General features: G+C 38.1%; 1 protein-coding gene across 1 annotated transcript; it reads right to left on the reverse strand.

Annotated features, from left to right (window-relative positions):
- Positions 1-442: 442 nt before the first annotated feature.
- BSX (brain specific homeobox) lies at positions 443-5,222 on the reverse strand. Its single transcript, XM_072113361.1, has 3 exons — positions 4,674-5,222; positions 1,987-2,177; positions 443-1,631 (listed from the first exon to the last, which is right to left on the reverse strand). The coding sequence occupies exons 1-3, from the start codon at positions 4,936-4,938 to the stop codon at positions 1,389-1,391; spliced, it is 699 nt and encodes a 232-aa protein (XP_071969462.1). The 5' UTR covers positions 4,939-5,222; the 3' UTR covers positions 443-1,388.
- Between the last annotated feature and the right edge of the window lie 8,517 nt (positions 5,223-13,739).

Genomic DNA, 13,739 nt, shown 5'->3' on the forward strand with positions numbered 1-13,739 from the left:
AATTATGGTTGCTCAAGGGGCTAATATATATATTTATATTTTTTCACATAAATTCATCTATGTTTATAATTAAAGGTTATAAACAAAATTAATGTTGATATAAATTGTAATAATATTCTAATAATATAAATAGAAGGAATAATATTATTAAATTATCGGAAATATTATTACTATTTCTTTTATGTTTATCAATTAGCTGATCAAACCTGAATTGGTCAGAATCTCCTTACACAACGTAAGATCAGCTTGGGAAAGGAGGGCTGCAATTTACATTGGAGAGAGGGTCATCCTGAAAGTGATAATCAGATTTTTTATAGAAACTGTAAATAAAATATAATATAAAAACAAAAGTAAAATAATTTTAAAATATATATATATATATATATATATATATATATATATATATATATATATATATATAAATGAAGAAGGAAAGGAAATATTGGAGGAAGCTGGACGTGGACAAAAAAGGGGTAAGGTAGAACAGGACAGAAAATGTACTGAAGGAACACTAGAGGGAAAGAAGTAACAGGAGGAAGGGGTTATGGGGAAAAAAGGGGAGAAGAAGGACTGGAAAAGATGCAGGCAAGAGACAAGAGAGGAAGAAGAGGTGGGCAGGAAGGCGCCAAGTTAGGACTTGCGGTTATTTGCTTTTCTCTTATATTTTTATAACCTCAATTTTATGAACATATTGTTACTGGAATATGGTGAATCCTGACCACAGGGTTGATACATAGGTGGTGCAGAAAATACAGAGGACAACTGAAGAATAAACAGATCATGAAAGCAGACTATACAGAGAGCCATTCCAGAATATGCAGACTAGTCAAACGTATATAGATGAACAGTCCACTATAGAAATGACTAGTACAGAAAATACTCATGGCTAGTCCACCATAGATAAGTGACCTGTTCCACATATTATGTGCATAGAGGACAGACCCAGGTCATATCAATGACCTGGTGGAGAGGAATTGTCCAGCAATTTTCAGATAAAAAGAAATTGTCCAGCCTATGTTTTTGTATAAATAAGCAGTCCAGGACAGGATGGGCGTGAGGACCCTTCGTATCTTAGCTATAGAGAAATTCAACAGCATAGAGGACAAGTTCTTCATATTGGATGTAGGGATTTGTCCACCATAGTGAACTAGACCATCATATGTTAGGTATGTAATTTCCAGGTAAGTCTATATGGCAACACTAAATATGATTAGGGCTTGACAAGGGAGAGCTTTGGGGTGACCTGTGTAGTAAATGATGATAGAACAGGTACAGCTCATATTTTCAGCACTTGTGCCACGCTTCTATTTTTGTCAGTCCATAGATCAGCCAGGTGACTATGGGTCTTCCCATGGCAGTGGTCTGTAGATGTCCTAGATACCTAGGGGTTATAATATGTGAGGGGGGCACATGTCATCCTCAATAATGTCCACATCATCATCTGCCTCCTCTCTCATGTAGAGGGTCTGGTTGTTGTCCTTGTCTGGCCCAGAGTCTCCCCTAGTGTCCCCCAATTCTGTGTCGCTGGAGCCAGCATCCATATGGCTGTCACTTGATGGGGTCTTGTCATCCTGAGTCTTTCTCAGCTGCTTTTTATGTTTCATCCTTCGATTCTGGAACCAGGTTTTTACCTGCAGCGAAATAAATTACTGGTTGAATAAGAGATACCAAACAACACCACCAGATATATCAATATAATTGATAAGGCTCACTAGTGAATTCTATCACATACTTTTCATCCCTCAAGGAAATATGAGGAGATGCTTAGCATTTTGAATGTGCACTACTTAAATTATCGTACAAGACTAGGTCATGGTGGTTTGGCCAATCCTACTCATTCTGGTGGAACTGAACGACCAAAATATATCATGTATTTGGCCAAGTCAAATTTTTTTTAATTTTTTTTTTAATTGATCACTGGATAAGGATGAGAACATCTCACCACTTGGACCATCCTTAGGGTCAGCTGTGTGACTTTGCAGTTACCTGAGTCTCCGATAGGCTGAGGGCAGTGGCCAGTTCTACTCTCTCTGGGGTGGATAGGTATCGCTGCAGCTCAAATCGTTTCTCAAGACCAGAGAGTTGGGAGTCTGAGAACACAGTGCGGGCTTTTCTTCTTCTGCAATGTTTTCCTGGGAGTTCTGTGTGGTGGGGAAAAAGGGCTGGCATAGGTAGACCTGGGGGTAGAAGCAACAGGTGAAATAGTCAGCACAGTACAGTCTAGCTAATATATATACAAACAGGACAATACGGTCTAAGGACACCATAGCTATAATGTCAGCTACATCTGGACCCTGGTGGCTGAGCCCAACGTCCCAACTGCTACATGTGCTACATAGTACATGCTACTATCACTCCAAATGCGCATGGTAGGTGGGGTCCTCATTGTGCCTTAAGGCCCAGGGATTTGAAATTATATCTCTGCAATGATCTATAGAAACATGACAAAATTGTCTACAAACACAGGTCAACATGATTTGTGAAGACAAAACACAGAATAGTATGGTCAAATGGACACAAATCATCAAAGTGTTTTGCATTCAGGAAGACTTGCTTCACAAAAGTTTGGTAAAGTGAATTCTATACAGTGGAGCCTATGAATTCCTGACCAGGGATGAAGAAATCCCAATTTTTTTTTCTGAGGATTAGCAGGGAAATACTAGAAATACGGGACAGCCTGGTCTATGAACACAAAAGATAACATAGTCTATCGGCACCACAGGACTATATATCTCATGGATACAGAATGGCATAGTCCACAAAGCCAGGATGAATCGTCTTTAGACAGCAAAGGCTATAGACTACCAGAACAGAATGATTTATGCATACAGGGCTGTGTGGTGAATGGACACAGGACGACAACATGTTCTATGGGGTTCTACTAAGTATTCTATGGTTCATAGATACATGATTACATAGTCCATGAAGCCAGGCTGCATTGTATATAGAGAATTGACAGTTTACTCCATGGATACACAGAATAACTGGACAAATTGGTTAATGGACTGATAGAGCAATGTAACACACCACTGGACAACATTGTCAGTGACGTCTGGACAATATGGTCTATAAAGAAACTGGACAACATCCTGTATGGGCTGTGGTACAGTTTGTCTAGCTTCATATGTACACCATAAAAAGTCCCTTTTTGGTCTATAAACAAGCAATCCAGTATGATTTAATGCTATATCTTCACCTCATGGATGAAATCTCAGTGTGTCAGCTCTGTTCTATGACCATAGGACATTATTATAACATATAAACTTAACTGCATCGACATAGTGCAGAGATAAATAAATTATATCTGTGGATGTAATGCAGAATATTAGCACTAAACAATTGTCAATTATTAACTGGTTGCTAATATTTATATATCCTCAATATTTTAATATTTCTAAATATAAATGAATACTTAGTGCCAGTGAATGAGTTTCCATGTAAGGTTTAGCTAGTGGTTTATGTGTAATATATGTACTGATATAGAGGAATGTAGTTATTCCATTATAGTTATGTTACATAGGACTGTCTACGATAAGAGAACCATCACTGTGTGAGATCAGTCCTGTTACATCGGACTGCAGTTAAAACCAAATGGATTTGCGTAGTTATCGGACTTCACATTTATCATCACAGTGTATTATTTGTTTTCCTCATTCAATAGCTGCTGTATTATTGCATATTTTATATTGCTGTAGTTAATATACAATCACATAATTGCATTGGCTCCACTAAATCTATTTATAATGATTATACAGGCATACAGTTTAATGTACAAACGCTTCTATTTTTAATTGTAGCGTAAAACAGTTCTATTTCCTACAATTAAATGTTACTATTATGATTCATTTCAGTATTTTTTGTATTATTTTATTAAGCAGCACAGGGATCTCGAGGTGTAAAGTTTTTGCTTTCCATATAAATATACTGTATTTCAGTAGTAATATTTTTTTTCTAGGTCACCCTGTTCAGCACTACTGCTAGACCTTATCACTTCTATGTCAGAAATGCTATCACTGGCATAAATGCAGGCAGTATCACCTGTAGTGACATTATCAAATAGTTTACATAGGAGCTAAATTAGATCAATTGATTATAGGGATTAGGCAAAAGAGGATTTTTCTGCAGCCCCATGTAACACCGGAATCAGTACAAAATCGCAAATTTAAAAATGTCGAAGATGTTACCTGACGTTCTTGTACATTTAATGTTTAGGTTGTATGTGCACACACACAGATAACACTGAGAGATAACTTATCTCCTAGTATTTTCACTTGTATTATCAAGTGTACTACAAACTGTTTCAACTAGCACGACTTTATCTGGTCATACATAGACGAGGTACAGCTGAATTGTTCTTTTGGGTAATATTTTAAAGGATGAGCATTAAAAATTAAATCAATCTCTGCTACACCTGTAAATTATCCCATATTATCATTTATCATTTGGGTTTCCTACAATTCTCATTTATGTTTCTGTTATTCTTTTGCTATATATTTATATAAATTTCTATTACTTAAATATGGATAGAAACAACTAATACAATAATAGCTACTACTAATAATAGCTTTATTCCCTCCCATGAGCCTTTTTCGTGTTCTGTGCCTTGTGCAGGATGATTGATGGATTTTGGGAGTCAATGATTTTAAACTGGGGTTATTGCAGGGGTCACTCACCTGAGGTGGCCAGGAAGAAGGGGTGGTGGTCGGGTTTATGTAAAGGGTGGTGAGGATGTGGCGCCAAAATGGTTGGTGTTGGCATCAGAGGGTAGCCATAGTCCAGCAGGGGTACCCTGGAGGTGAAGGTGTTGGCACTGAAGTGACTGCTGCTTGTTGACTCTCGTAGTGGTTTGGGTTTGTGCAATAAAATGTCCTCTATGAAGAATGAGGTGGGTCTCTGGGTGGACACCTGATGCACTGGGGAGGTGAAGTTTAAATTCATGGTGCCAGCTGCAGGGGTCCTGGGGCTGAAGACACTGAAGGCACCAGCAATGCGCTGCAGGTTGGTTGCTATAATGAAGGGGTCCAGGAGAGGCTGACCACATTTACCACTCAGCACAGAAGGAACATGAGGATTAAGAAGAGGAGAAGATGAAGATGGGGAAGTCTGGAAATGTCAGCAAAAGACTTGTGTCTGGGGTGTTAAAAGGTCCCAGCTCCAGGGGGTCTGCCAGGATCCAGCAGAGGAAGATGAAGGTGCACCGGTGGTACCAGAAATGGGCTGAAGGTTGGTGGGGTCTCAACTCCAGCAGCTTCAGTAGAGGAGGAGGATGAGGATGAGGAGGGTGGGAATTAGGAGGACACTGAAGGGACCAGGGCCTTGGGAGCCAATGAGGCGCAGGGGCGGAGGGGGCTCAGCCACCCATAGACATTACACGTGCTGGGGCTGGCGCTGCCCGAGGTGCTGAATCCCGAGCAGTAATCGCCTCTATATTACATGATGAGAGCTCATTATCACCTTCATCTGCTAATAACTGCACCAAATACATAGAAAATACAGCAATAACAGGCGACAAGATACAATGTCATCTACAAAGTGCTATCACCCAGATATTTGTATGTATGGAGAATGGGTGATGGACGATGTGTGGTATCTACATAGGTCCAGTTATCTCTCATGTATCTGTATGTATGGAGCATGGATGATGGATTGTGTGTGGTACCTACATAGGTCCAGTTATCTCTCATGTATCTGTATGTATGAAGCATGGATGATGGATCGTGTATTGTATCTACATAGGTCAAGTTATCTCTCATGTATCTGTATGTATGGAGCATGGATGATGGATCGTGTGTGGTATCTACATAGATCCAGTTACCCCCATGTATCTGTATCTATTTAACAAGTGTGCCTAGATATACATTGGATGCATATTTATCTTTATGTATGGAGTACATGTCTTTATATGTCCAGTATGCTGAATGTGGCATATGTTACATATTAATTTAATTATTATAAATTATTATACATTATCTGAGCAGATCCCATGCTGTCTGTTTTCCACCCAAACTAATGTTCAAGATGAAGTCCGCAGCTAATGTACGCAGATGAAGTCCATGCAGCTGCCTTACCTGCAGCCCTATGTAAGTGTCCTAGGTGGTGTCTGTGCAATACAACATACATATATACTTTGATTCTCTCACCACATTACAATATATATATTATACAGGGTGCGTGTTATTTCCTTGTGCACCTGTGCTGTGTATAAAAGATTTATCCAGTGCTTTCATATATAGAATAACAAAATATAACCACCATATTCTTGCACATAGAGATAGTATTATGAATGTTCTTATCACTTACCTATATATGTCTGAGATATTGCAATGATTGTTATGATTTTTTAAGAATTATTCTAAAAAGCAGCTTCTAAAAAGAAAAGGGGCAAAATCACAAGAAACAATCACTAAATTTGCGCCTCTGGCCAGCTCTAGTCCATTATTTGCCTTTCTGTAAATCTATCTATCTATCTATCTATCTATCTATCTATCTATCTATCTATCTACCTATCTATCTAGATATGTATCATCTTTTTATTATTTGTATTTCAACTATTCTATCTATCTATCTATCTATCATTCAATCAATCAATCAATCAATCAATCAATCAATCAATCAATCAATCAATTAATCAACTATCTATGTAATCTTAATCTACATATCTAGTATCTATCTATCTATCTATCTATTTATCTATCTATCTATTTATTATATATCTATTCTGTCCATTATTAAATATCTATCTATGTAATCTGTCATCTACAAATCTATTTATTATCTATATTTCTATCTATCTATTTATTCTATCATCTATCTATCTATCCATCTCTCTCTATTCTATTATTTATCTAGTCTGTCTATTATCTATCTATCTATCTATCTATCTATCTATCTATCTAGTTATCTTTCATCTATCTATTCATACACCTTGCCTCATTATCCAATATTCATGTATCATGTATAATGCTCGCTGTTTAATGTGCGTCAGTTGCTGCTTGCCAAAATCCCTAATGTTTCTGCCTGTACCCAACAGCACAGAAGGATTCTGGAGCACAGGACAGGAGGGGAAGAGGTGGGTACAAAAATGTGATTTTACATCTGGTGTCTCCTACACTTGCGTGTTTATGTTATGATCATTGTGGATGACATATCATACATATGATAAACCTGTATATCATTCATTATATAAATCATATATGTATATACTCTTGGGACTTATCATATGCATTACAGAGGAAATGTTGAAACATAAGAACATATAACTATTCTGATATGTGTAAAGTTTTATGTACGTATAGATTATATTATAATTAATACACGTCTAGGAGCCTGTAAATTATAAATGATACTTGTGATCCTATATATTACATACAACAGTTCCTACACATTAATGATCCTTATACATTATAGATCATAGATATAGAACTTCACATTATATTTTACATTATTACTAAATATATATGTGCCTTATGTGTATTTTACACTTTAGATCTGCAAACGGTAAATATGAAACATGTACATTATATATTATAGTTTATATATTGATCCAAGTAAACTTTACAACATAAACCCTACATATATGTGATTAATGTGTATTGTATATTATAGATCATTAAATATATGTACAATCCCAGTATATCATATATTACATATGCTACATGTATTTGATCATTCTATATACTACACATTTTATAGGATAAATCCCACATACACGTTTTCTGTACATGATATAGATTAGACCTTGCATAGATAATCAATGTACATTATATATTATAAGATATTTGAACTAATCTATATGATTGTAGATTAATCATTATATGATCTGTATACATTATAAATAACAATTGTTTACTTCAGATATGTGATCATAAACATTAGTTATTAAACATATATACTCATTTATGATCATGTATATTATTATATGATATATCATAGTATTATATTTTCAGATCATTACCATATATATGTTATGGATAAGAATCTGTAGAATATTACCTTACATAAGTATACCTGTACATTATACATTATATATGCAATTTAAAGACTCCACATATGCCTGATATCTGTGCACTAGATATTCTATGTCATCTCTGTCTATGTGAGATTTATTCAGACTGGAATTATAGATCTGCTTGCACTTTATATATTACACATTCTTCATATATGTGATCCTGTACATGTGAGATCTGTTAAGAGTAGATTTATAGAGCCTCCTGTAAATTATGTTTAATTGAAATATATGGCCCTTATACATGTGGTAACCTTCCAGTATGGTGGATCCAAATCTATCTTTTATATTATATAGTGTATCATAGATCCATCATATATGTGATCCTTGTACATTTCTGAGCACCATAGAGTGCAGTATATATCTCTATTTGTACATTATACAGTGTATTATAGATCCTTACTATGTGTGATACTTGTACACGTGAGAACTATTCATAGTGGAGTATACAGCTCTCCCTGTACATTATATAGTGTATCTTACTATATGAGATCATTGTATATGTGAGATCTATTCAGAATGAAGTATACAGCTCTCCTTGTATATTATATAATGTATTTTTCTATATGAGATCCTTGTACATGTGAGATACCTTCAGAGTGGAGTATATAGCTCTCCCTGTTCAATATATTGTGTATCTTACTATGTGTGATCCTTGTACAAGTGAGATCAGTGAGTAAAGTATATAGCTCTCCTTGTACATTTTATAGTGTATCTTACTATATGTGATCATTGTACATGTGAGATCAGTGAGTGGACTATATAGGTCTCCTTGTACATTATATAGTGTATCTTACTATATGTCATCATTGTACATGTGAAATCAGTGAGTGGACTATATAGGTCTCCTTGTACATTATATAGCGTATCTTACTATATGTGATCCTTGTACATGTGAGATCAGTGAGTGGAGTATGTAGCTCTCCCTGTACATTATAAAGTGTATCTTACTATAAGTGATCCTTGTACATGTGACATCAGTGAGTGGAGTATATAGCTCTCGCTGTACATTATATAGTGTATCTTACTATAAGTGATCCTTGTACATGTGAGATCAGTGAGTGGAGAATACAGCTATCCTTGTACATTATATAGTGTATCCTTCTATATGTGATCCTTGTACATGTGAGATCAGAAAGTGGAGTATATAGGTCTCCTTGTACATTATATAGTGTATCTTACTATACCTTGTTCATTATATAGTGTATCTTACTATATGTGATTCTTGTACATGTGAGATCAGAGAGTGGAGTATACAGCTCTCCCTGTACATTATAAAGTGTATTTATTATAAGGGATCCTTGTACATGTGACATCAGTGAGTGGAGTATACAGCTCTCCTTGTTCATTATATAGTGTATCTTACTATATGTGATCCTTGTACATGTGAGATCAGAGAGTGGAGTATATAGCTCTCCACAGCTCTACATGATAACTCCATATTGATACATGTCTTTCTATTTAGGGGGCTGTGGGTTAATTTCAGCCACTTTTCAGCCTCGGATCCTTTGTGTTTGTCGCTTTTTAATGTGAAACATTTTCCTTCAAGTCAATTTGTCCAAATTAGCGCCATATCCGACATCAGAAGCGGCCGCAAATTGCTCTAATTACCGGAGTTAAATCTGCGCATTATTAGCGGGCGCACTTTGATTCCATCTCCAATGTGAAGTGTTGTAATAGCGCAGGATTCCTCGCCAGCCATGCTATTAGATCATTAGCAGAGGGCAGTGCCAGTCCTGATATCAGGCAGCAGGTAGGACAAATTCATTATCACAATCAATTAGAAAATGAGCGGCAGCTCCGGCGCAGCCATTGCCTTCAATATGTATGAGCACAGGCGCAGGGCACTCGGGACATCCTCCTCCATGCCCAGCATAATCCCAGCCTGGGTGCTTTCACTATCACACATCTCACTCCAATCATTCTATGGAAGAGTTACAAGTCTCCATGGATCCCTCTTTCTACCACACCTTCAGCATTAGGAGCTGAAATCTAGCGTTTATCTTCTCATAACTGAATCACCTCATCGTCTTGGATACAATAAAAGTAATTGCAGACATCTGAAGTCTTTATCACCATAAGGATGGAAGGGCAAAGGCTCCATTGTGGGCACATCTGAGGTATTCTTGTTCCCATATTCATATCCAGTACTCACCCATGATTAGTATAGAATATACATGAACCATGTATAATAGAGCGGTGGATGCAATTCTACCAATGGGGAATTTATCGCACCCCTCCACCACTGGTTAATTATAGTGGCTGCAGTGATTTTGTCACATGACTTCTCATTTGCACGCATAATAGTGTCAGGCAGCATATTATAAAGCAGGAGTAGCTGAGTAGATTCTATATAGTGTCATATCTGCAGGCAGCATATTATAGAGCATGAGGAGCCAAGCTAATTGTATTCAGTAACCTACCTGCTGGCATCATATTATTTAGCAGGAGGAGCTGAGCAGTATTCAGTGTCCTAGATTCTATATAGTGTCATATCTGCATGCAGCATAATATATGACATGAGTAGCTGAGCTTCTTGTATCCAGTGTCCTATCTGCATGCAGCATATTATAGAGCAGGAGGAGCTGAGCTGATTACATTGAGAGTCCTATATGCATGCAGCATACTGTATAGCAGGAGGAGCTAAGCAGATTGTAGATAATTCAAAGAGGAAATATTCAGCATTGTAATTTTTATGATGTTATTTATCCTGGCTTGTCAATGCCCTGAATGCACTGTATAAATGTAATACCTCCCAAAGTTGAAATGCAATGTACAGTGTCACCAGATTTTTACTAATAAACCTAATGACAAATTTCCATAGCACTTTAGTACTATGTCCCACCACACACACTGGTTTTAGTTAAAAAATACATACTTCCTGTCCCAAGAAAATCTACTTTGTAAGCCAACCTGGAAGCCTGCCGGAAGGAGCAGTGAGTCACACAGGGCATGTGTTATTAATGTGAGTCAGCATCTCCCTCATTCCTCCTTGCCTTTGGTTGACTTCATCCTGGGAGATGCCAGAGACATGGGCAGATTCACACAGTGACTAGAATAACACACGCCCATTGTGACTCGCTGCTCGTTATGACAGGGTGCCATAACCATTTGTATAGGTACCCTTTTAGGCTAGTTACATGGTTACAGATGAATATGCTCAGCCTATGGAAATGGGGCTGTAAGTTGGTCCAATCCCATGGGCTGCACACTATGTGAAGAATGGGAGTACTTGCTTTTCACAGAAATATGATGCAAGAACTACCTTACTACCGGTCGATCTGCAGCACTTGTACTGTAACTGTGTTTGGATCAGACCAACATACAGGCCTGTTTCCATGGGCTATGTTTCCTTGTGGAGAAAGATTTATGTGAATTTCCTCTAATTGGAGGCTATTGTTTAACTGGTCTAGTCTGGCACTAGGTGATAATTTGCATGTGTTAAACACTGCTGGGATACAAGGTATATAGGTACCTTTAGGCCCCAGACATGCAACAATGTTCACAGGAGAAGGGGCCCCAAGTCACAGAAAACCCTCCTCCCTTCCCAACTCACTGTGCACACAGGACCGGATTATCTTTCTGTGGGGGGGCTCCAAATTTCTTAGTGGCAGCACTGGATGTTCATGCTTATGTGTACAGGGCCACAACCACAATATTGCTTTCATAGATAAGTCATTGAAATTATGTTTTGTAAGATATTGGAATAAAATGTTTCTCTCCCCAGAAACAATACCATTTCTATCCAAACAAAGCATATTCTTTCGTAGGTTCACTAGTTTAGTTCTTTTACCCCTAGGACCTTACTATGCCTTTAAATACAGCTGACATCTGGAGCCCATACTTGCTTTGGACTGCTGGAGGATCTTCTGGTACTTTGGTGGCGCCGTCCAACCCTGTTTATAACTATGGACTAAGGACAAGAATGTTGCTGTTTCAGAAGACCCCTTTCTCTAATATGATAAACCTTTTACGCTTCCTCCTCATGCATTGTAATGCCTTTTGTAATTGTATAATCTTCCGTGACAGGGCACCCACTGGAAACCAACAAATAATTTTCCTTCCATTTTCAGTACTTTTCTGCTCTTCCCAGAGAGTAATGGAGATAAGAAGGCAGTAGAGAAAATAACCTAGAAACAACATTATGCTGCTCATGTGACCTTTACAAAAAGCTAAGTGGTCCCAGCATATTCGCAAAAATTCATAGATGTGGGAGGATTGGTGCAGACTATACTAAGCACTTTTTCAGGGGATAGTTTTTTATGATCATTGCTGAAAGATGCACAGAACTCTGGGGCTATTACCAGATGGCCCCCGCTCAAGTATATTATGAGAAAATAACAAATGAATGAATGCTCTCCAGCAGCACTGCCAGTAGTGGCTATAGCGTTGGGTTGTGGATTTCATTTGTGATATTTTTTATTGTGCAATACACTTGCCCATAATGGGTTGGGTTACATAGGGGAGAGGGTGATAGTAAATCCATGTTACTAACATGTGCTTTTGTATTCAGTGAACCGCAGCCCATCTCTTTTTTACGATATCAGTGATCTTTAAACACAATCTAGGCACTGTGACTGCAGTAATCTTCTTATATTTTGTTATCCATGGCCTCCTTCCTTCTAAAGTAAAGGGCTCATTTTCGTCAGGTTTCCCGCCGATTTCCGATTAGCGCCGCATTTAACAGGGTTTTTGCGCCCATGCAACACAAATCGGGGGGAGGGCCGTCGGACGGCACGACGGATTCGGGCAACGCGCAGGTTTTAACATCGTAAATTATGTCGCAAGACACGCACTTACAAGCACCGGGAAGAAGTAGGTGAACTCCGGCGGACTCCAGTAGGGAAGCGACAGATGCAGGATCTCAGGCACACGTTGTTGGTGTATCGCGCCGGACTTCATCTTCGTCGGACCGTCCGGATCGAGGATCGCGTCAGGACCGGGTAAGTAAATTAACCCCTTAGTGTTGGTTGGTGTTTCCAGAGCCCCTCAGTGCTGCAGCGTCACAGGCTGTTACAATTTAGCAACGGCAGGAAGTGCAGGGGTAGGGGAGACCTGCTCTGCTCATTGTAACAACTAGTGAAAAGTAATCACTGAGGGGCTCCGGAAACATCTCCCAAAACCCCTCAGGGTCATTATCATAATTTTAACTGTTGATATTAGATGGAAGCGGGCAATGGATAACAATATAAGAAGATTACCACAGTCACGGTGCCTGGAACTATGAGTAAGTGTCCCTGGTTTATTATGATGGTTTTTTTTTACATTTTACTGAATACCCTTGATTACAACATTGTATTTACCATACGCTTACTTCAGCTGCTTTTACATGCATATATTAGTGTCCAGCAAGTTAATGCCTAAACTGGACAAAACTGATTTCAATTTAGTCAATATCCGTAGCCAGAGAATAGCAAAACTTTCACATTTTTGTTGCAACATTCCTCTGTCCAGTCCTGGGAGAAATCCGGTATAAAAAATGATGTAAAATCATCCGATACAACAACAGAATCAGTTCTGGAATCTTTGTTTTTGTGATATTTCCTACCATATCTGAGGGAACAGTCAGACATAGAGGAGCCCAACTTAACAGTAAAGCTACCTACACACAAGAGTGCAATATCAGGCTACCACACATCCGACAAATACATTGGTGTGTATGCAGCCTAAAAACCTTCATTGTAGAAACTTGTAATTGAGAGAGAGAAAAAGAGAAAGACTTTAGGGGCAACTT

This window comes from Engystomops pustulosus, chromosome 6, assembly GCF_040894005.1.
Source record: "Engystomops pustulosus chromosome 6, aEngPut4.maternal, whole genome shotgun sequence".
Taxonomy (NCBI): Eukaryota; Metazoa; Chordata; class Amphibia; order Anura; family Leptodactylidae; genus Engystomops; species Engystomops pustulosus.